Source organism: Octopus bimaculoides, chromosome 15 (genome assembly GCF_046866305.1).
Source record: "Octopus bimaculoides isolate indiv1 chromosome 15, ASM4686630v1, whole genome shotgun sequence".
NCBI classification, from domain to species: Eukaryota; Metazoa; Mollusca; class Cephalopoda; order Octopoda; family Octopodidae; genus Octopus; species Octopus bimaculoides.
In genome coordinates, this window is record NC_142942.1 from 27754610 (window position 1) to 27779420 (window position 24811).

The window sequence follows — 24811 nt, forward strand, 5'->3', positions numbered from 1 at the left end:
TATATATATATATATATATATATATATATATATATCTTGAGGTGGTGTTCCAGCATGGCCACAGTCAAATGACTGAAACAAGTAAAAGAATAAAATAATATATATTTCTTTTTTTGGGAATTGGTTCCTGAAGAACATATAAAGCTATAAACAATAGCATGTAAATATTGGGTTGAAAATTCCTTTCCAACATTACACGTCAAATGCTGTCTGTGAGACTTGAACCTATATCTCTTGTAGACATGACAGGTGTCCTGCAATTATACTACATACCATTCTTGCTGGTAAGAATGAAGTTTCTAAAATAGATAGAGAAATTAAAAAATCTCTGTAATTGTGGTAAAAATAAAATTTGTCCCTTAAATATTGAATGTATGAGGAAACATTAAGTATACTGATGTAAGATTATGTCAGAAGGAAATTCTTACTTCTATACTGGTGCATGCTCAATGAACTTCAAATTGAGACTAGCAAACCATTTAAATTTGTTTAAGGATATGCGAAATATGCCACACATTAATAAAATTAATTCAATTTGAACCACATTTGTGAACAGACCCTGAATGAAGATGTATGGCTAAAAATAGCTGGTTACAAATGGAACTGCATATTCTCTAAGCAGCAGAAATATGTGTCAGTTGCATAAACTAATTACACTGTATAATTAATTGCAAAAATTAGAATTTAAAAAAAAAAAACACGAAGATGTACCAGTCTCTGTATTCTCTGTAATAGTTTTGGATTTATACTCCCAAAAATATTCATAATCCAGCGAAGTGAACCTAGGATTTACCCATTCAATGAATTACTGTGGAATTGCTCACCCTAAGTAATCCTAGGTGCTTCTTATTACTCAATGTTGTCAGCCTGAACCAGGACTATACTGGATTTCTTGTACAGTACCAACCAGAATAATTTTTCGCTATATACTCTCAGCAAAGGTTAATTTTAAGTGAAATATATACTATCGTATATATTGTGATTGACATCAGTGATCGATGAGTATTAACTTAAACAACCTTGATATTTTTCAAATCAGTTATTCAAAGTTATTAGAAGCATTCGTAGAAAATGGTAACTGTTAATCAAAATGATGACCTGCATGGCATTTCTCCCTACAGATGATGTCATAGCAGGGTTTCAAGTTGTGCTTGAATTATGATGATCTTAACATTATTTTTGATTATTTTAAAGATAATTATATTGGCCACTCATTGAGAAGAAAGCCAAAATTTCCAATACCATTGTGGATTGTTTTTAGCAGGCTTCAGATAGATCTCCCATGAACAAATAATGCTGTAGAAGGGTGGTAACACTGCTTTCCAAGGCAGTCTATTTTATAGTCACCCGATAGGAAGGGCATTGGCGTTAGGAAGGGCATCCAGCTGTAGAAACTCTGCCAAATCAGACTGGAGCCTGGTGTTGCCATCCGGTTTCACCAGTCCTCAGTCAAATCGTCCAACCCATGCTAGCATGGAAAGCGGACGTTAAACGATGATGATGATGATGATGATGATAGTCTGGTTTTTAACAGAGGATTTAAGAAGGGAAGAGAGCTTACAAAGGATGAAATAGTTTGAAATTTGTTCAGAAGAACCTGCATAAACGAAGAGGAAATACATGAACTTAGAAAGAAGAAATAAAAGCATTGTTGAATCAAGAGAAGATTAAGAAATTATAGATTATTTTAGACAGCTAACCTACAACATTACTTGTTGAAGCTTTATTCTTTCTAGAATTAATTTTTAAATGTGGTAAAAAATGCACATAATTTTAACTTCACTCAAACAACTGGACAGCTCATAGTGGCACAGGCATGAGTGCATTTTACATAGCACTGGCACCTGCAAGACAAAGACTTCTCAGCTAGAAGAGGGGGTGGGGGGCATGACCATAAGGATATGCTTGTAGATATATATACAATTTTACTTAGCTTGACATATCTTCTCAAGTACAGCAAATCAGTAAAAATTCCAGTCTTTTGTCATCTCTGATGCCCAGCATCTGAAGATCCATACATCCGAAATCTTCCTGGGTTTCCACCTTCCACAGGTTCCCACCACAAATAGAGATCTGCAATTCTTTAAGCAGTGTCCTCATCCATATACATCTCATGACCAAACGAGCACAATCTCTCTTGCACACAACATCTGATGCCTGTTATACCCAGTTTTTCTCTCAAATCCTTTACACTCTGTTGTATGCATACCCATCCAGCGAAACATGCTGGCTTCATTTCTTTCAAGCCTTCATAAGTCCTCTCTAGTCATAGCCCATGTTTCACTGCTATGTAGCATATTGTTAATACACAGGCCTCATACACTCTGCCTTTCACTCTGAGGGGAGGCCCTTAGTGACCATCAAACATAGTAGCTCCTTGAACTTTGCCCAGCCCATTCTTATTCAAGCAACTATGTTTTCAGAACTTCCTCCCCCACTGCTAACTTGGTCACCTACGTAACAGAAGCTATCTACTACTTCTAAGTTAGCAGTGGGGGAGGAAGTTCTGAAAACATAGTGGAGCGTTAACAGCACCATCCGAGCGTGATCATTGCCAGAGCAGCTGTCTGGCTTCCATGCAGATGGCACGTAAGAAGCACCATTTGAGCGTGATCGTTCCCAGCATCGCCTTACTGACACTTGTGCCAGTGGCACGTGTAAAAACATTCAAGTGAGGTCGTTGCCAGTGCCGCTGGACTGGCTCCTGTGCAGGTAGCACATAAAAAACACCATTTGAGCATGGTCGTTGCCAGTACCGCTTGACTGGCCCTCGTGCCGGTGGCACATAAAAGCACCCACTACACTCTCAGAGTGGTTGGCGTTAGGAAGGGCATCCAGCTGTAGAAACTCTGCCAGATCAGATTGGAGCCTGGTGCAGCCATCTGGTTCACCAGTCCTCAGTCGAATTGTCCGAACCATGCTAGCATGGAAATCAGACGTTAAACAATGATGATGATGATGATGATATTGGGTTGGGGCATAATTATTGCGGATTTTTTTCAACAAATTTTATTCAACAAAAACAGTAACAACATGTTACAAAAACATCTTTAAATGATTATTCTGGAGCATATTCACCAATCTACTTTAATTACTGGTTTCTATTTGCTTGGCAGACGGTCAGACCATCATTTAAAGATGTTTTTGTTAAATATTGTTATCGATTTTGTTGAATAAAATTTGTTGAAAAAAAGCCGCAATTATTATGCACCAACCCAATATATATATACATACACACACACACACATATATATATATATATACTTTATTTAAAAGCAGCAGAAATATAACAAAAAACTGTTACTCGGAGTTTCACGTTCCCCCTCATCGGACAGTTTTGTTAGAAATGGGAGAGAAATGACGATGCAATCAAAACTAATATAAAATTAAAACACATGGATCTGTTTTATTGGTCATTTCAAATAACGGTCTTAGGCATGCAATGAACAAAATAAACAAAACAAATGAATTCAATATAGATTCATCCTATTTTTAAAAAATCAAAGAAAACCTTAAATTGAAAAGTGAGTTCAAAATGCATATTGTAAATAACTATATTCGAATTATCGCTCAATTAACACATTAAAATTAAAATATAATTTACGCTGCATTAAAATAAAAAATTAAAATTCTACAACAGTATATACGCATACTAGACTATCTACAACATACATATATACATCAAAATACACAGAAGCATACGTACAGACGATATACATATATAGGCATATATTTGTAAGACATAAATACATGCACAAATACGCATGTATACACATATGCATATGCACGCAATCATGCTTGTGTGCGAAAATTATTCAGCATTGGAACAGGCAAGTGTATCTTAAACTTATGGAGGGGGGAAGTAAGGGTTGGGAAGAGTAACATATAGATAAAGGACGTTACTAATGTAGAAAGGGAGAAAGGGTGGTTTTCGTGAGGAAAGGAAGAAAGAAGGAAAGAAAGTAATAGAGAAAGAAAGAGAGAAAGGAAAGAAAGAAAGAAGGAAGAGTAGCGTATATAACAAACGTACACAAAATTGGATCACGTATATGTGTATACAAGAATGTATATTAGCATCACGTATACAGATATATAGGGATATGTACATGAATACACACAAATATAATTGTATACATGCATACGCACACATTCAAGTATGTATGTATATAAACCAGAGCGCACATTCTCATATGTAACATAGACACACACACACACGGATATATGTATGCATGTGTAAATGTAAGCATACACTCTTACCTATGCATATACAAAGACGCACACACACAAAACCATGTATGTATGTGCACAAGTGTTAACATAGGCTCTATACATAAGCATGGGCGCACACATACAAATACATATGCATTGCTACAATACAGACATTCACATAAAAAACTTTTAGGTCTTAATGTATATATGCAGACAACTTTTTTAAGAAATTGCTGAGTGTATAATAGTGAAAATTGGGCAAAAACACATTCATAATAGAATCCCATATATCGAACCATTCATAAAAACGGTTAAATTTGTTTACAAAATATTTTAAAATAAATACAAATATAATAAAATAAAATAAAGTAAAATAATAACAAGAAAACTATGCATATAACAGTCGAAGGCTTTCTTAAAAAGACATAGGGATCTATACAATATTCTTGCAATGCGAAGTAAATCATGTATAATGCGGTACGAATCCAATAGTGAGATTGCAAACTGATTTCAAGGAATCAAAAATTATCAAAAATATACTACCCATATGGTATGTTATTAGCCGACATTTTAAATTTAGACGCATGTCTGCATGAATTTAAAAGTTCGCGTCTTTGATTCAAAGCTTTCTTGTCTTGGAATAAGATATGGAATTTCCCTAATAAACACAACTCACATTTAACTGGTCTTTTGTGGGCACGGTGCCTGTAAGGTGATGCTCTACCTAAAATCCTCCATGTCCCGTTGAAAGGTCGGGTTTCACTTTCTTTTAATTGCCAGACGTATTTTGCCAGGATAGTCTTTGTCCTATTTTCAGGGTATCTGAATGAATTTTTATGCGAATAAAGCCTGGTTTTGAATGAATTTTCCGAAGCCCCTGTGTAAGTTCTATAGTTGTGTGAGCCTTCTATCTGGACTTTAGCTCTATACACGATACCTTTTTCTAGACATCTCCCTTCCAACAAACAGGAGGTTCCATCTTTGCAATTGCAGCTTTTTGGAAAAGAATCAGCATTATGATTTTTGGCAATTATCTTGTTGTTGTGCTGGCTGATCAAAGAGGCAAAGTTTTTGCAACAAGAATAGCTGATCTTAAGCGTGCTTCTATTGAATATTCTATAAAATTTATGGTCAGGTTGAAAGTGTCTAGAGACTAATTTAAAAATTCCTTACCTATATTAGTTCTTACGACCATATTGAAAGCTGGGTTGAACCACAAAACTTTCCTAGTACTAGTTCTACGTGTTATGTTGCTGTTAGCATTAAACTGGGTATACTGGAACCTCTCAGAGAATCCACTATTCCTTAAAGCACTATTATAATAAAGTGCTGCGTTTTGGAATGTTGCCTCATCTGTAGAAATTGATGATATTTGCCTACTTACGTTACTAAATAAGTTTCTAAGAATAACTGGTGGATGGTTGGATTCTTTGCCAATATAAGATAGTTTATCATTAGGCTTACGGTAAGATTTGAATATATCTGAATTCAAGTCTAAATTTACCTCTAAGAAATCTTTTTTTGAGGTTAGTATCTATTGTAATCCGCAAGCCTATCCTTTGGAAGAAAGCAATTAGATCCTTCCTAAGTTTATCTAATTTGTGGCCATTTAAATTATGGGTGACTATAAGGCCATCATCCCTATTCAATCCTGTGTCTATAAATGGGAATTGAAGCTTCAGATTGTGTAAAATATAAGCTTCTATAAGCGTACACAACTCAGCCCCGTCGTATACCCCCATCGGTACATCAAAAAGAGAAACCTCACTCTTTTTAATCCAGGTAGATTCCTCATAAAATAGAAGTGATTTTCTTGCATGTATGATAATATCTATTTCCGAGCTATTGATATTGACATACTGTTTGGCGAATTCTAATGCTTTCAGGAGCAAAAGTCTGGATATTGATGGGTAAAAATCAACAATATCAAACTGCGTAAATTTGCAGTTATGCTTATGGCTAATCCCTTTAAACCAATCTATCACTGACTTATTATTTTTCCAAATCCGTAAATTTAAATCACTATCTAATTTAGTTAAAATGCGATCTAAAATATATTTGCTAATAATCTCTATTTCAGTTTTTGCAGAATTAATCAATCTACATTTGGGGTTTCTATTAAAATTGGCTTTATGGTCTTTTAGGGTAATAAAAGCAGGTCGGGGGGGAAAGGTATTCTATTCTCTCGCTAATCTTAAGATTGTTAGCTATTCTTCTTGACTCCAAATTCACCTCTTTGTATAAATTTGTGTTATCTTTTTTGTATGTATCTGTGATGCTATTCGAAATTAGACGCTTGTAAATGCCCTTATCAACTGCATATAAGTTTTTTGTCAGAATTAACGAAGCTCTTATTCGAGTTGTTAATTTCTGTAATTTTTTCTTTCATATCCCTCTGTAGATGGTTGGTATATTTACGGAATCTAATTTTTCTAATAAGATCGAAAAGGTCTTTTTCAAAGGCTTCTAATTCCAGAATAGGTGGTGGATTCCTGGAAGATTTAAGTCCGTATTTGTTTCCGTTAGTTTTTTGTTTAGTATCAAATAAGAATGCTTTCCATCTCAATCTCCAAACAAACTCTTCTGTTTTCTCTATAAGACTTTTAAGATATTGCTTCTGTGCAGGGATAGGTATATTTTTTTGAGAAAACCCCAATGGGTAAAGTTCCATCTTTTTCAGCTGTATCTTCCTACTTGTGTAGAGTCACTCAAACTTTCTAAAAAAGGAGCAGGTTACACCGCAATGCATGCCTAAGACCGTTATTTGAAATGACCAATGAAACAGATCCATGTGTTTTAATTTTATATTAGTTTTGATTGCATCAACATTTCTCTCCCATTTCTAACAAAACTATCCGATGAACGGGAATGTGAAACTCCAAGTAACAGTTTTTTTGTTATATTTCTACTGCTTTTAAATAAAGCATATTACTCTACCTCTGGTATTTGAGTACTCTTATTTTTCACCTTGTTGCACATTTATGTGCTTACTCCGGTGTAACCCGGAAGTGAAACCTGGAATCAAAGACATTAAGAGTAACATTACAAAGATCAAAGTTCTAGTAAGCAGAAAACAAATGAACTACTAACATCTTCAGGCAAATGATCCAGTTTGATATGCAAAAGAAGTATTATATCTAGACTAATCTTGTTCTTAAGTAGTTTTGCTGTAACACACTCTGTAACATTCATAACCTGGTGCAACTGTTTGCTGCCTCTGTAGCTTTCTCACACAAGTGCATCTCAATAGTCTTGTAGCAGCTTATTAGGATACTGCAGTGCCAGTTATGGATATGTTACTTTCTTGTATGACTAGATTTGATATTCAGGTGACTATCATTAGATATTTTAAGCCTCTCAGTGACTGTTCCTGATGATTCTGGTTACTGTCTCCACTTCCATATACCCTATTGCTCTATCTACCATACTGCTGGTCCTTTCGTTGAGCCTATATAGCATAGGCCGTTTCTCCTTCATGCATTCTCTGCATTCAACAGCCTTTTACAGTAGTATTTTTATACCTCCTTCTTATCGACATCTTTTTTATCAACATATGCTCTTCTCAATCCATATACACATCTCCCCAACATCATCTTGATTTTCTCTAGGATACTGTCTAGCAATGTGAAATGCCTCACACATCTGATCTTCACATTGCAGAACATGTGCAAACTTCTTCCTCTCTATCTTTCCCTTTATTATGTATATTTGGTATTTAGTCTCTTTTTAGCTATTTCATATTTCTTTCCTACTGCCCCATCTCTTTGCTGTTACAGGACTGCATACAGTGTTTTCCCACCACTACATCACTTTGCATTTCAACTGAGACCTTGCATTAGACAAAGATACATGCACCCCAAATGTGGAAGGAAGTCCAATATACAGGGGAAAAAGAAAACACAAACACAGAATGGCTATACATCATGAAAGAAACAAATATAAATCTTCTGCAAGAAGACATTAAGATAACCAAAGAGGATGTACGATAATTAAGTAGAAAGATAAGCAACTGGAGAACAACAGACCCAGATGGAGTTCAGGGCTATTGGGTAAAGAAATTTGCAAAGTGCCACAAAAATACAGTGAAACAATTAAGCAAAGTATTTGAAGACCACACAAGAACCTCAGGTTGGTTGACAAGAAATGGAACGGAATTGTGTCAGAAAGAAGCATCAAAGAGAAATGCTGTTGACAACTTCAGACCAACATCCTGTCTGCCCATCATGTGGAAGCTGTTAACCAGAATACCGGGAAATTAAATGTCCATATTCACATGTTCTTGGATCAGAATAACATGTTACTCAAAGAGTAAAATGGGTGCAAATGTGGATGTAGAGGAAGCAAATATCAACTATTGATAGATAAGACAGTGCTGAAAGACTACAAAAAGCACAAAACCAACTTCGGGATGGCAAGAAAGCATATAATATGGTTTCTTGTTCATGCAATCTGGAGTGCTTGAAAATATTTGAAATAGCACAAAACATCATGAATCTATTGAACTGAAGTATGAATGGATGATCCACTGAACTCACATCTAGGAAGCAAAGCTTACACTTTGACAACATCAAAAGTGGAATATTTCAAATATGTAACTTTATTGTTTGCAATAGTGGTTGATGTGATGATGGAGAGTGCAAGAGAAGGATTGATAATGGAGATACTGTATGCAGATGACCTTGTTCAGATGAGTGAGACAATGGAGGGATTGAGGGAGAAGTTTTGGAAATGGAAGGAGGTGTTTGAAAGCAAGGGTTTGAAGATAAACCTCGGGAAGACAAAGGTGATGGTAAGCGGGTTGGAAGGAGAAGTATTAGTGAGTAAGATGGATCCATGTGGTGTACGTGGGAGAAGGGTAATGGCAAATGTAGTGTTGTGTATGAGATGTGAGAAATGGATTCATGGTAGGTGTACGAAAATGAAGAAGATGACCCCAAGACTGGTAAGAGTGTTTGTTTGTGGAAGATGTGAGAAAGGAGCTGGAGGGCTAGAGGAACCAGTGGAAACAGTGAGAGGATTTTGTTATTTGGGAGACAGGGTGGATGTAAGTGGTGGATGTAAAGCAGCTGTGACAGCAAGAGCAAGACTTGGCTGGGTGAAGTTCAGGGAAAGCTTCTCATTGAAGATGAAATGAAGGGTCTATAAGAGTTGCATGAGAGCTGCAATGATGTATGGGAGTGAGACATGGTGTCTGAGGGAGAGAGAGATGGCAATTTTGAGAAGGATCGAGAAAGCAATGATGAGAAAAATGTGTGGAGTTAAGTTGTTTGATAAGAGGAGGACTGAGAACTTGATAGGGATGCTGGGGTTGGAGGAATTGGTGGAACAGCTGGCAAGGGCGAATGGAGTGCAGTGGTATGGGCATGTGTTGAGGAGGGATAAGGAGCATGTTCTGAGGAGAGTTCTTGAGTTTGAGGTAAATGGACTGCAAAAACGAGGTAGACTGCAGAAACCCTGGAAGGGACAGGTGGAGGAGCAGATTGGGAGGGTTGGCTTGAGAAGGGAGGATGCCCCAAACCAGGCAAGATGGTGAGATGGTGTGAGGGCAGTTGCTATGGCATTGAGGTAGAACTGGCCACCCCTGTTAACGGGGACAAAACCCAGATTTAAAACACTGGGTGATGATAATGAACTGGTCACCATTGCTTTTTGTATTATATATGGTACTGCTGACTTTGATTTTAACAAACATGAAAGCTGGGTATGAGTTCAAGGAAAGAGAGGATAAGATCAATCATCTTTTTATGAATGATCTGAAACTCAATGGAAAAGATGAAAATTATCTTAAGTCACTAATTCAACCAGTACATTGCTTTAACACAAACATTAGAAAGGGGTTTGGACTGAAAAAGTGTGGAATAGTGATTCTAAAAAGAGATAAAGTTCAACAAGTGGATGGTATGAAATTGCCCACAGGAAAGATAATGAAGAGAATAGGCCAGGAAGGATACAATTATCTGGGTATAGTGGAAGTTGGCGAATTGATGGAAAACCAAGCCAAAGAAGATATTCTCTCAGGAGAACTACAGAAGGCTGAAATTGATTTTGAAAACGAAATTGAATGAGAATAATATGCTCCAAGCAATAAATTCATGGACAGTTGCCCTCTTAAGGTATGGAGCAGGTGCCCTACAATGGTGAACATAGGAACTACAAGGTTCAGATACGAAAACAAGAAAACTGACAATATACAGTGCATTCAACCCAAGAAGTGATGTTGACAGGTTACACCTTATGAGAAAGAAAGGAGGGTTGGGAGTGATAAGTTGTGAGGATTGTGTCCAGAGTTCGACAGAGGAAAACAACATTGCTTGGTATTTTAAAAAATGCAAAAGAATCATTATATGTACAAGTAAGGAAGGCAGGACTGTTATGTATGGAAAACAGTCAGGAGAAAATGTATTATAAAATGGAGGTAGAAATGGAGAAGGAAAAACTACTGGCAGGATAAGAAGATGCACGGTCAGTTCTTGAGAGATATGTCAAAAGAGATAGATCTAGAGATAAAAGATAGCTATGATTACAAAAAAAGTGAAATGGAGGTCTTGATATGTGCAGCACAGGAACAAGCATTAAGAAGTAATTACACTCAAGCAGAATCAGTAGAATCAAACAAATGCAGAATTTGTGGTGAAACTGGAGAAACTGTGGAATATTTTAAGTGAATGTTACAAATTAATTTGATTGGGCACTGGGAAATTAATTTTATTGAGCACTCCACAGACATGCTGTACCCTTAATGTAGTTCTCAGGGAGATTCAGCATGACACAGAATGTAACAAGGCTGGTCCTTTGAATTACAGTCAAGATGGAAAGATGGAGAGCTGCCTACAATTCAGAAAAGGGATAAATTTAATAACCTTTATGTATTTGAAGTTCAAAAACATCTCATCAGAAGTAAACAGTTATGAAATATCTATTCAGATACCAGGCATGTTGGTTGTGGTGCCTGAAAGTGGTGGTAGAAGCAATGGATGATCATTGATCATAGTAGGAGAAAACCATTCAAATGGTACCAGCAGTGGTTGCAGAGATCACAGTGGGAGTAGCTAGCCATTGGTTGGTAGCAGTCATGGTGGAACTGCCTGCATTGAAGCTAGTGGTAGTGCTAGTAATATGTCCATATTACAAGAAGTTGTCAGCAACAAAGTTACTGAAATAGGCAATAACAGTCATTGCAGTGCTAAGATTAGTTTTAGTAGTAACAAATTTGACTACAGTGAGCAGCTTATATAAGCCACTGGCCTAACTCTGATCAATTATTGATCTTCAGTAGATGATCAAAGACTCTTGAACTGGAAATTTCCAACATTTCTTAATGTGGACAGTATGGAAGTGTCTCTGTTGTTAGTGATTACTGCATTTCAGGATGTGTTTGAGGAAGAAAGTTGGATATGTCATCAGGTCTTCCTTCAGCCATGGTAGCATATGTCATCATTGTAGAATATGTCATCAGATGTTTCTTCAGCCACGGCTGGATGGTAGGAAAATGGTGGGTATCTTTTCCCAACATTCTCATGATGTTGATAATATAGGATTAATTAGTTTATTTATTTCTATTACATATCTTCAGCCTCAGTTAGTAAATTTTGTGCGATCTCAACTGAATCTCCTTTTCCCTCCCTCCCACTTCTTCAAAGGTAGCTTGAGCAAATGCATACACACTGCTTGTTTATGTCTGTTTGTTTCCCACCCATGAGTATGTACATACAACTATGGACATATAACTAGACACAAAATTGTAATGTATATGTACATATATTTACATTTTATGCATGTATGTGCATACCCATGAAGGCTTTTGAGGACTGAAGGAATTTGAAACAGCAATTGTATCATTATTTCTCACACTAAGCACAATGACCTGTTGCCTCCAGGTATGTGAACTTAAAGATCTTTTATTTCTCAGAAGCTGAACCCCACCCTACCTTCCCAGTTCTACAAGCTCAGAGCTGTCATAATCAATGTTGGCACAAAGAAAGGTAGGTCTGGAGAGATAGTTGAGATGCTTGAGTAGAGAGATGTAGATGTATGCTGTATACAAGAAGTTCAATGGAGGTGGGCCTCAGCTAGATTGCTTACGGGAAAGCAAGAGACATAGATACAAATTGTTCTGGGTAGGCAACAATGATGGTCTAGGTGCTCTAGGTGCTCTACTAGAAGAGAAATGGGTGGATAAGGTGACTGAGGTAGTCAAAGTAGGTGATATGATTATTAAGCTAAGAATAGCCTGTTTGATGTAACAATGTCAGTTACTTCTCCATATGCTCTGCATGCTGGACTCACAGATCCTTAGGACGACTTCTATGAATTCCTTCAGAGGACTACCTTGATGACAAAAGAAATGATGTACTCACTATGACAGGGGACTTCAATGGACATGTTGGAAGAAACCCTGATAGATTTTAGGGTGTGCATGGAGGTTACAGCTTTGGCTCTAGAAATGAGTGGGGGGCAAGGCTTCTGGAGTTTTGTGATGCTCATGTCTGCAACACCAACTTCAGGAAACCTGCCAACCATCTGATCGCTTATCAATCTGGTGGGACAGGTGTATGCTCATAAATTCAAAATCTTTCCTGAGGGAAGAATGTACAACTCAACATAGGCTAGTGGTTAGTGACTTCAGACTTAGGGTCAGAAGGATTCAAAAATGCAAGCCGATATGGGAAAGGAGTTGTGGAAGCTCAAGGATCCTTCAAACAGGCAAAGATTTAGAGATGTTCTTAATGAAGCCTTTGATGAGAAGGAGGAAGAGGTAGGGCATATGATGTAGAGGACAACTAGAAGTTTCTATGGGACAATCTACCGAGGGTGATAGACTAAATCTTTGGCTGGAGCAAAGTCTCTGCTAGACAAAGGGTGACATGGTGGTGGAAAAGTGATGTTGACAGAACTATAAAAGAGAAGAGATGGGTTTGGAAAGAATGGAAAAGAGTGTGTAGCAAAGAATTTTATCAGAAAGCTAAAAAGAAAGCTGGATGTCAGGTTTATCTAGCTAGAGCAGAAACAAAAAGGAAGAGGTTTGCGAATGTCCTGCTGCATGAAGATCAGAAAGTTGAGGTGTTCTGGATTGTGAGACAGTGTGTTAGAGAGAATTGAGATTTTGTGGGAGAGAAGTGAGTATAGAGGGAAAGTGGTATGTTTGAACTTGGTGAATCAGACAAGAAAGCAGCATGGAAGAGTTACTATGCATACCTATTGAATGTGGAGAATGAATGGGATTAAGGGAGTCTCCCTCATGCGAACCAACAGAGGGACCAGCTATCCTAATGGACAGCAGTATGGTAGATAAGGCAACAAAAGATATGAAAACAGTGGAAGTCCTTGATATATTTGGAGTCACTGCTGAGATGTTCACACTATCTGCTAAGGTAGGATATGAACTAGTCACCTGCATAGTTAATCAAGTTATTCAGGAAGGTGTAATATGCAGTGACTGGTGTAGCAGCATTATTGCTACTGCTTCAAGGGCAAGGGTGATGCTTTGGATAGAAGCAATTATAGAGGGCTCAAACTCCTGGACCAGACAGAGTTATTGCCCAATTAATTAGGAGCAGAATCAGGCTAGATGAAATGCAGTTTGGCTTTGTTTGGGGAAAAAGCACTACTGATGCTATTTTCATACTCACACAACTGCAAGAGAAATACTTAGCTAAGAATAAACCATTATACTTGGCATTCATTGATCTAAAGAAAACCTGTGTTATATGGTGGGCTAGGGATAGAAGAATGGCTGGTGAAAGTTGTACAGGCCATGTACACAGACACTGTCATTAAAGTGAGAGTTAACCACGAGTACATGTAGGGGTTCATCAAGGCTTAGTCCTTTGTCCCCTTCTTTTCATCACTGTCTCCCAGGCCATAACAGAGGAATTCAAGACTGGCAGCCCCTGGGAACTATGATATGCTCATAGCATATTCCACATCAGAGCTAGACACAAAACCTGGAATCTAAGTGTCTTAAGATTAACTTAGCAATGACAAAAGTTTGAGTAAGCAAGAAAACTGACAGGACCCTCTCCCATTTCAGGTAGGAAGCCCTGTTCAATTTGTAGGGAAAATGTAGGCAGGAACTCCGTTTGGTATACCCAGTGCAAGCTATGGACACACAAGAGGTGCAGTGGATTAATAGGAAGATTAGCAGAGAAGGTAGTGCTCATATGTGGAAGATGCACATGATCCCTAAAACCAATAGACTTGGGAAATTGATTCTCTCAAATGCCCTGGTGGATCATTGGAGGTAATATATAATTTCAGCTACCTAGGGGAACAAATTAATAGTGGGAAGGATGCTTTTAGAGTGTGATAGCTAGAATAAGAATAGGATGGAGGAAATTCAGAGAGCTGTTGCCTCTGTTGGCTACGAAAGGTCTCTGTCTCTCTCTCTCTCTCTCTCTCTCCAAGTGAAAGGAAGATTGTATGATGCATGTATACAGACAGCAATTTTACATGGTAGTGAGATGTGGGCCCTGAATGTAGAGGCTATGTGAAGGTTAGAAAGGAATGAGGCTAGTATGCTCCACTGGATGTGTAATGTAAGTGTACATGTTTGACAGAGTGCCAGTGTTCTGAGAAAGTCATGCATAAGAGGAATTGGTTGCTGTGTGCAAGAGAGAAGACTGTGCTGGTTTGGTCATGTGATGAGGATGGATGCTGACAGCTCCATAAAGTGCCAATCTCTGAAAATGGATGGAACATGTAGAAGTGGGAGATCCAGTAAGACATAGGACAATGTGCTGAAGAATGACCTCAGGATGCTGAACCTTTCAGGTGAGATGACAAAGGGCCAAGATGCCTGGTGCCTTGCTGTACTCAAGAAGACCCATACTCCACAGCAGAAGTGTTAAGGCTGCATACCCTCACCAGCAAGAGTCCTGTACCAGTGCCAAGTAAAAAGCACTGATGCTGGTCCCATGTAAAAGTGCTTGCACTGGTGTCACATTAAAAGCACACAGCACACACTGTAAAATGGTTGACACTAGGAAAAGCATCCAGCTGTAGGAACCGAGCCAAAACAAACTAGAACCTGGTGCAGCTTTCTGATCAAACTGTCCAACCCATGCCAGTATGGAAAAAGGATGATGATGATGATATTGATGATGATGTTCTCTCCCTTTACTATATTTGCCTCCAGTGCCAAAAATCTGCCACCAAAGAAGCTATAACCAAAACATGTTTAACATCCAAACACCTGTGCTAAATGGCTGGTGCCCAAACAGTTGCCCTCAGTCAGCCCCATTCTATGTTTCTACATTTTAGAATTATTACATACATCAGTAACGAAAATGAAGATACTGCTTGAATATAATTCAATCACATAATTACACTTGAAGTCAAAGAAAATATAAATAGAATATATATATATATATATATATATATATATATATAACACATTTTTTTTACGTAGACAAAAAGGTTAAACAAAAACAAATGAATAAAATAAATGAATAAAGATTTACAGGTAATGATGATATGTTGTTTCCTTCAACATTAAACTCATCCATATTTACACAATTTTCCAGGGATTTTGGGACCTTGGTTAAACTATTATATCTGAAATATAAAAAGTAAAATTAAAAGAGATTATTAGATTTATAATATCACTCATACTGGTTAATCCTATCTTATCTTATATATAATAAAACAGAAGATTTGTGTGTGTGTGTGTGTGTGTGTGTGTGTGTGTGTATAGGCCTTTTTCTTGATCTCCCTTAAAATCAATATTTTTCATCTGATTTGGTTCATGCTGGGAACATACATCACTTATGTTCCAAAGATGGTCATAAACTCTTCAAATTTTCCACATAATGAGTAATAACACTCTTAGGGGGACGAAAACACCTTCTCATAGGTAAATAATAAATTCCAATGGTCGTTGCTTCAAGGGACATTACTCTTGACATAGTTCTGCTACTTCGTCTTCTACTACAGTTTTTACAATACCCATTTACTGGGTCAACCTACAACCTAGTTTTCGAAAATACTCCTTAAAATCAGTGATGGACAAATTACTTTCAATGACAATGGATACATTGACACTACCACCATTGGCCACGCTGTCTCCAGCCCTGACAACTTATGTTCTGCTGTTTACTCAAATCTTACAATGGAATACATAAAACCACATTGGCTTCGCAACAGGGCTGTTCTTGCACCTATAAATGCAGCTGTCAACACTCTTAACTACGACTTACTCAGTAAGCTGCCTTCTCAAGAACGTTGTTACAGATTAGTTGACACTTACTAACCTCAATCAGGTTACACTTTCCAACAGAATTTCTCAACTCCCAACATCCTCCAGGACTCCCTCCCCATGAACTTCACTTAAAAGTCAGTTGCTTTGTCATCCTCCCATACTATGCAATGGAACCTGCCTTGTGGTGAAACAAATGATAGACCATGTCATTGAAGCCCAAATTATCATAAGACAGCAAAAACGATACCGTTTTTATTCCAACAATTCCACTAACTCCAACAGACAGCCCCTACTGTATGCGGAGACTTCAGTTCCCTCTCAAACTCAGCTTTGCCATGACAATTAATAAAGCACAAGGTCAATCACTGGAAGCTGTCAATTAGACCTTCGGACATTATGCTTTTCACATGGACAGTTCTACATTGGTTGTTCCAGCCATCTAGACAACTTATTTATCTATGCGCCTGAAGGAAAAACCAAAAACATCATCTACAAAGCAGCCCTACAGTAATTACCCTTCTACTGCAATCTTCACATCTACGCCAAACTATAGCTATTAGCACTCAGACTTCCTGCAAGCATTCCATTGATGTTTTGCTTCATTTCTATGATTGCTGTTAACAGTACATTACCTTCAATGACCCTTCTTACTTTATGCACGCTGTTTGCTCATAAGTGTGTTCTGACATTTATTTTTGTACATGCCATTAGTCTATTTGTGTGTTTGCTATAAATGTTTGCCTTTGTTTATCATACATAACTTTCATTGAAAAAAAGCTTCAATGCAGTTGTGTCAGGCATTACAAGTAAAATAATTACATGCTACAAAACACTTCAGGTGAGATAAAGGATCCCTAATGCCTACTGCAATTGCGATCTCATTTCATGGACATTCATTTATCACTAATTGCCAAATTTGCATTCAAAAACTTTATTCATTACCTAGGTTGCTTAATACCATATAATAAACTGCTAACAAAACAAGTAAATATACATTTTATGTTTATCAACTTGAAACAACTTCTGTGGGCAAGTTCAATTTAACTGTCCAAAGGAGTGCACCATTATAATAAATTACACCATAAAATAGATGGGTGTGTTTGCTATTATTATTATTATTAAAGCAGCAAGCTGGTAGAGTCATTAGCATGCTGGGTGAAATGCTCAGCAGTATCTCATCCATCTTTAAGTACTGAGTTCAAATTCTGCTGAGGTCAACTTTACCATTCATCCTTTCAGGGTCAATAAATTAGGTAACAGTGAAGTACTGGGGTTGATGTAATCGACTAGTCCCCTCCCCCAAAATTTCAGGCCTGGTGCCTTTACTAGAAAGGATTATTATTATTATGATTATTTCAAAACATCTTATATATATACACACATACACTATGTATGATATAATATATATATATATATATATATATATATACACATACATACACACATATATGTATCAGCTTATAGGAATCCCATAAATCATGGTCATTAACTCATTAACAACCAGCTTACAAATGAGTAGAGTAAAACACTCAAAGGAACACTGATAGATCAATAAATTTATTAATCAATGAGTAAAATTCATTTCATCCATTACAAAATTAGGAATAATTTTGACAAGATAACAAGCACTACACAACACTAATTCTAGTAGCCACATACATTACATATAGTATGTTGTAAATATATATGTAATAAAATAACAAGAATGAACAATCACATTTTAGTGCAAGATGTGCTTCAGAAGTAAGGCATCTATCAATTGTATGTACATTACATTGTAAATATAAAGTCACCCTCTTATTGTCAGATATGAGACTGTCAGGTAACAAAATCATTTGTGCTTATATTTGAGCTATAACCTTACCTTCTAAATACAAGTGCCTGTGCTTCCTCAGACATACATATATATAATCATATCCATATGCATATAAACATCATATATATACATATACATTTATATATATATACATATATATATATATATATATATATATATATATATATATATATACACACACACACACACACACATATATATATATATTAACCAAAATTACATAAAAATATCTTGAAATACTAAAGACCAAATTTATTCAATAAAATTGCTATTGGCTTCAACCACGGCCTCTAGACGACTTTGGAATTTCCTGCAACACTTCTGGATAGTCTCCTGGTTTAAGTTGATGAATGCTGCTATAATCCTTGCCTTCAATTTATCTTTGGTGCACAAGAAGTTTTGTTGGTTTCTTGTTCAACTGTGCCCTATACATAATAATCAAGAAGATTGCAGTCTGGGGAGGTTGGTGACCAGATGTTAGGGGTGATGTGGTCGCAGAAATTGTCCAACAGCCATGACTGGCTTCTACTGCTTGTGTGGCATGGTGCAGAGTTCTGTTGACAGACATAGGGTCTTCCAGCAGTCCCCCCACCCCTCTTGACCTAGGGCAGCACCACCACCTCCAGGCAATTGATATAGGCCATGTGGGAAGATGAATGGAGGCATAACATCACCATCACTAGTGATCACTCCAAAAACCATGATGCTGACTCGATGTTTAATTTTGATTACTCTTGGTACATGTTTTGAGAACACAGCAAGCCAACAATTGTTCTGTCTGTTCATCATCTGATCCTAGCAGAAATTTTTCTCGTTTGAGAAAAACGAAAGCCTGTTTGGTTAGAGGGGATACTTGAGATTGTTCAAAAGCTTCATAGCACAGCCTTTCCTCTTGTCCTTGATGGCTTCGGATAAAAATTAGCCCTTTCTCATCTTGTATGAGGAATACCGAATGTCTTCACACACTACCTGCCTGACAAGAAGCTCAGACACTCCCATGTTCCTGATTGATTTCAAGGGATCATTGTCAATCATGGCCTGGATCTCACCAACAAATTCAGGAGTTCTTTTCTTATCAGAATGATCAGAGTGAGTATTCCAAGCTACTGTACCTTCATAATCACCATTAGACTCATCCAATTCTTTTCAAATCTTCTGCACTGTCCTCAGATTGACAACCAAACACTCTGAAATATTCATATTGGAGCTTCCGGTGCAAATGCCAAGCAGTACAGCATGTTATTTCCAAATTTCTGGCTGAGTGAATTGTGTCATGGTGCTGTTTTTGCACAGATGGTACCCAACTGACTCTACCGTACTTGTAGTGAACAAAATCAAAAACAAAGCACAAAATTGAAAATATAAAATGGTGGCAATTTACCCCTTGTACCCTCTACATGTATATATCATTGTTTAACATCTGTTTTCCATGCTGGCATGGGTTGGATGGTTCAACTGGGGTTTCGGAAACCAGGAGGCTGCACCAGGCTCCAGTCTGATCTGGCAGTGTTTCTACAGCTGGATGCCCTTCCTAACGCCAACCACGCCAAGATCGTAGTGGGTGCTTTTTACGTGCCACCAACACAGGGGCCAGTGGGGGCTGGCAACGACCATGATCAGTTGGTGCTTTTTGTGTGCCATCAGCATGGGGATCACAACTACAATTTCCATTTGATTTTAGTTTTGATGTACTTGACTCAATAGGTCCCCTCAAACATGGCATGTCGCTCTACAATCCAAGGTACTTTTAAATGGGCTGGTTATGCGACACTGGTGTAGGTTACAGCTGTGAACTCACTTTATTTGCCGGATCTTCTCAGTCACAGCATATCTCCAGAGGTCTCGGTTTTTGTCATTGTCTTTGTGAGGCCCAATGTTCGAAGGTCATGCTTCACCACCTCATCCCATGTCTTCCTGGGTCTACATCTATCCCAGATTCCTTCCACTGTTTGGGAGTGGCACTTCTTCACACAGCTCTCCTCATCCATCCATAGTACATGACCATACCAATGCAAACGTCCCTCTTGCATGCCATATCTCATGCTTCTTATGTCCAACATTTCTCTCAGAGTGCACACTGACATTACACATCCAGTGGATCATGCTGGCTTCATTTCTTTTGAGCCTACACATGTCTTCAGCAGTCACAGCCCATGTTTCACTACCATGAGGCACGGCAGTTCGCACACATGCATCATACAATCTACCTTTCACTCTGAGCGAGAGGTCCTTTGTCACCAATAGGGGTAGGAGCTTTCTGAACTTTGCCCAGGCTATATATATATATATATATATATATATATATATATATATATATATGATTACAATAAATAAATCTTACTGATGTTTGTCAATTGAATCTCTTCTCCATTTTCTTCCTTGCCTTATATATATATATATATATATATATATACACACACACACACACACACACACTCATATGTCTAATTTTTGTTACCAGTGAATGTATTTCGCTGAAATAGTATATCCTTACGAGAGTGAGACAGGCTTCTTCATCTAGCCAGTCATGCTACTTCAGGCTGATAACGAGCAAAGACTCAGAAACATGTCCCTGAATGCAGGCTAGGCTGGGTGGAGGAGTTTGTCTCCCCCTCGTAAGGATAAGGGCACAGGAAATGTGTCAAGGCCTAATAGGAAGCAGTCTGGCTTCCTACGGCTAAACAGCAGTAGTATATTCACTTATTGGGACTGTCACGTTAAGTTGGCAGTATACAACTACTTTATCGCATCACTACTGCGAAAGTCTCTCTGAGAGATTTAGAAATTTATTATTTCTAATATATATATATATATACATATAGATATATAGTTTGTCAACAGAAGAGAAGTGATGTATGTGTATTTGAGAGTATCTTGAGGCATAACTATACATATTCATCTATGATGTTTATATGAATACAGATATGATTATGTACATGTATGTCTGCAGATACACAGGCTCTTGTATATATAAGTTCATGTATATTAGATGATAAAGTTATTCAAAGTGATGAACCCAATACTCATCCTGGGTTAGGAAATGTTCAAGGAAACCACCTGAAACTGCCTCAAACAATGTCAGATTTTCCTCATGATATGATCAGCTTGGTGTGAGTTTGATCGGGTGTCAGAAAGACATTGTACCCATGGAGCAGAAATCTTTGTCATGTCAAATTCATTGTGCAGAATAATCTCAACTAAGGATATGCTAATAGCATTGGCGATTTGATTTGTAGGCAATTGCCTGTCATCCATCACCATCTGGTGAGCACAATGTTTTTCTTGGTGGTGACAGTTGCAGGACTTTCCCTTCCCCTCCTAAATTCAACTTCTGTACTGTTGATAAAGCTGGAGTATCATCCCTTAATGTAGCAACTATGTCAACACGAATGTTCTTGGGGGCTAAACCCTTTTTCTGCAGGTACTTGATAACACCATAATGCTCAATTTTGTCCATTTTCAAGAGAAGTCACTGACAGTTTTGAAGTCTTCTTTGAACAGTCAGATGTCAGTTTACCTGGAAAGAATCAATGCAGTTATTAATAAGAAAAGTTGAAATTAATGCATGCAAGGTTTCACAGCACTAGCGTCACTCATTTCTAGTCGTGCTATGAACGTTTCAGCCCACCCTCATACTTCAACCATGACCCATGATTGGCTGTTTATGTATTTTTAACTACTCCTATTTGTTTTATACAAAATTATTTTTTCTCTTATTATAAGCAGAAATGATTTTGTTACCTGGTAGTCATGTACTTGACAATAAGAGAGTGTCATTATATTATGATGTAATATACATATAATTGATGGATACCTTACACATGTCACACTGAACTGTGATAGTCCATTCTTGTTATCTTGTTACATACACATTATATAACTAATATATCTACACACACATGATACATTATATAGGTTAATCACACTGGTACACACACAAACTTTGCCCTACTCCAGCCTGCTAGCCTTAACTTAAAATGACCTTTACTTGAAGATTGCTTTGTATTAGGAATATTTTACATGCATTTCTATTATATACTGTACTTTGTAATACATTTATTTTACCATTTTATGCATTACTATGTTTTTCACCAATACACTTTACTTTTTTCTTTCTTAAATTTGCTTGCCATTATTGTTTTTTTACATTACAACACAGAGATTATAATGTAATAATCTATAATACAAAATACACTAGTACAGTTAAAGAAGGAAAAATTTTTTAAAAAACCCAAAACAAGAGAATTGTTTATCAAACATTATTAATAAAAGCAATTGTAGCACTTCTTTTCTGGCTTGCTGAGCAAGTAGGAAAGGACAGAGCCTATGACCATTACAGAACCTCTGAGACTGGTGAGAGTGATGCCATTAATGCTCTGCTTGAATTGTTGTAGGCCAGTAGCTGCAGGAAAGACATAGGCAGGGAGAAGGTTCCAGAGGGCCAATCTTCAGGAGATGAAGGATTGGGCATAATGTTTAATGAGGGGAAAGGAATATTGGATGACCAAGTGTGATGAGAGATGAACAGATGAATGGTGGAAGTATGTAACCAGCCAGATATGAAGAGCAGAGGCCACTACAGTAGTGATAGAAGAGACAGAGAGAGGAGTGAGCATGCCTGTGGGCTAGAGGCTGGAGTGTGTCTATTAGAGACAGATTGCCAATCAGCCAAGTGATCCTTCTCTGGATGCAATCCAGAATGTTAGTGTATCGTCCCAGATGTAGGAGGAGTACTCTATTATGGGCTTCACATGAGCCTTGTAGAATGACAACTTTTGGAGGCTGAAATGTCTTCCTGCCCTATAGAGGACTAGTTTTTGTGATGTAGCCCTAAATATGCTAAGGGTGTACTTTAGCCAGGAGAGACCATCAGTAATATGTAGTCCCAGCATTTTGAGCAACTGTGAGAGCTCTGGCTGCCACTAATGGGTAGAGGAGCATGGTGCAGTGGTGTTTCCTTGATATGAGTAGCATTTGAAAAATTTTATTGTTAAAGAGACAAGGTTGGTATAGCCCCGCTGGAGGATGGTTTCAAGGTTTTCATTTATGGTATCAATGAAGGTTTGGCATATAGTGCCTAAGTACTGTGTGGATGATGCATGGTTAGACACAGTTAGAGAAGAATGAAGTATTATGTTATTAGTAAAAGAACAAGTGTTGTATGGAGTAATAAACAGGTGGTTAATTATAAAAAGAAGAGAGTGAGGGACAGAACTGAAACGTGGAGAACATCAGAGTGGATTTAGAAAGAAGTAGAAAGAGCTCCATCAATAAGTCACAATTTGATAGAACGCTACCAATCTAAGAGATGAGAAATGGGTGGATTCCATAGGCAGAAAGTTTTGATAGAAGATTTGCATGTCAGACATAGCTGAAGAGTTTGCTGATGTCTAGAGTAACAAAATTACTTCTACCAATCTTCTCTAAAATGAGAGTGTACTGGTGACATAAATTCATCAATGGATACGATTTTGTAGAAGCCATACTGGTGTCCACTGAGAAAAGAAAACGTCAGAGTGATGAAGAACATCATTGTTAATGGTAGTCACCATTACTTTGTTGATATTAGAGGTGAAAGTAATGGGACAATAGCTGGCTGGATTAGAGTGGTTAACTTCCACTGGAATGGGTTATGCTGACATAATCTTTCAAACAGCAGGATATATACCTATAGTGAGTTTAGGAGCAAGCTCTGGATGCATTAAGTGCAATGGAAGGGGCATTATTAGAGCCAGTGGCCTTATTTGTTTCAAGTATCTCTTATTCATTGTAATTCTTAACTGCCATACAGCATTATATCCCTAACGCAGAAATCAGTCTATAATGGAACAGAAATGTGAGTGTGTATGAATAACAAAAGCAAGTTTTCAATGCAGTTAGTTCGAAGGGGGGGGAGGGGGAGGGGGAGGGGGGAGGAAGGAAGGAAGGAAGGGAGGAAGGGAGGAAGGAAGGAAGGAAGGAAGGAAGGAAGGAAGGAAGGAAGGATATAGAAAAAAATGAATATTGGGTATCTGAAAAATAATACATTCTCCTAATAGACTTTCACAATAAGCAATAACATACTTAATAAGTAACATGCTTTGCAAACTGTTTAACAATAAAAATTCAAAACTTGAAAGTATAATATAATGAAAAAATTTACAACTTAAAATCCAAACGAGATTAATTGCTAATGTTTTACAAATTAATTTATATCTGAATGCAGATTCCATATAAGATATTTATGGTTTAAGTAAAATATTTGACATAGAAATATACACACCTTAAACCTAATCTTGTAAGTGATCGTAAATTACCAATAGAAGAAGGTATGTCTAGTAATTCATTATGTTGGAGGTCTAGGGAATTCAGCATAACACAATTACCAATTTCTAGATAAAATAAATAAATAAATAATTATGATATATACATAAATATGAAAAACAAAATTTAAAATGCTGTTTTGTACATAAATGAATAAATGCATGTATTGAAGATTTAATGAATGAATGGATAACTATTCTAATTTTAAATAATTTTCATTTAGTTAATAAACAATGACAAATATAACAACTCAGTCTGCATGAATT

The 24811-nt window shown here is 37.3% G+C and overlaps 1 protein-coding gene across 1 annotated transcript in view; it reads right to left on the reverse strand.

The window, feature by feature from the left end:
- Window positions 1-24811, reverse strand: part of LOC106873751 (uncharacterized) — a 524930-nt gene that overhangs the window by 285652 nt on the left and 214467 nt on the right. Inside the window, exons 9-10 of the mRNA XM_089363355.1 lie at window positions 24505-24613; window positions 15669-15762 (exon numbers count right to left, since the gene is read on the reverse strand). Of these exons, the coding sequence (XP_089219481.1) occupies window positions 15669-15762; window positions 24505-24613 (203 nt within the window). The remainder of the gene's footprint in view (window positions 1-15668; window positions 15763-24504; window positions 24614-24811) is intronic.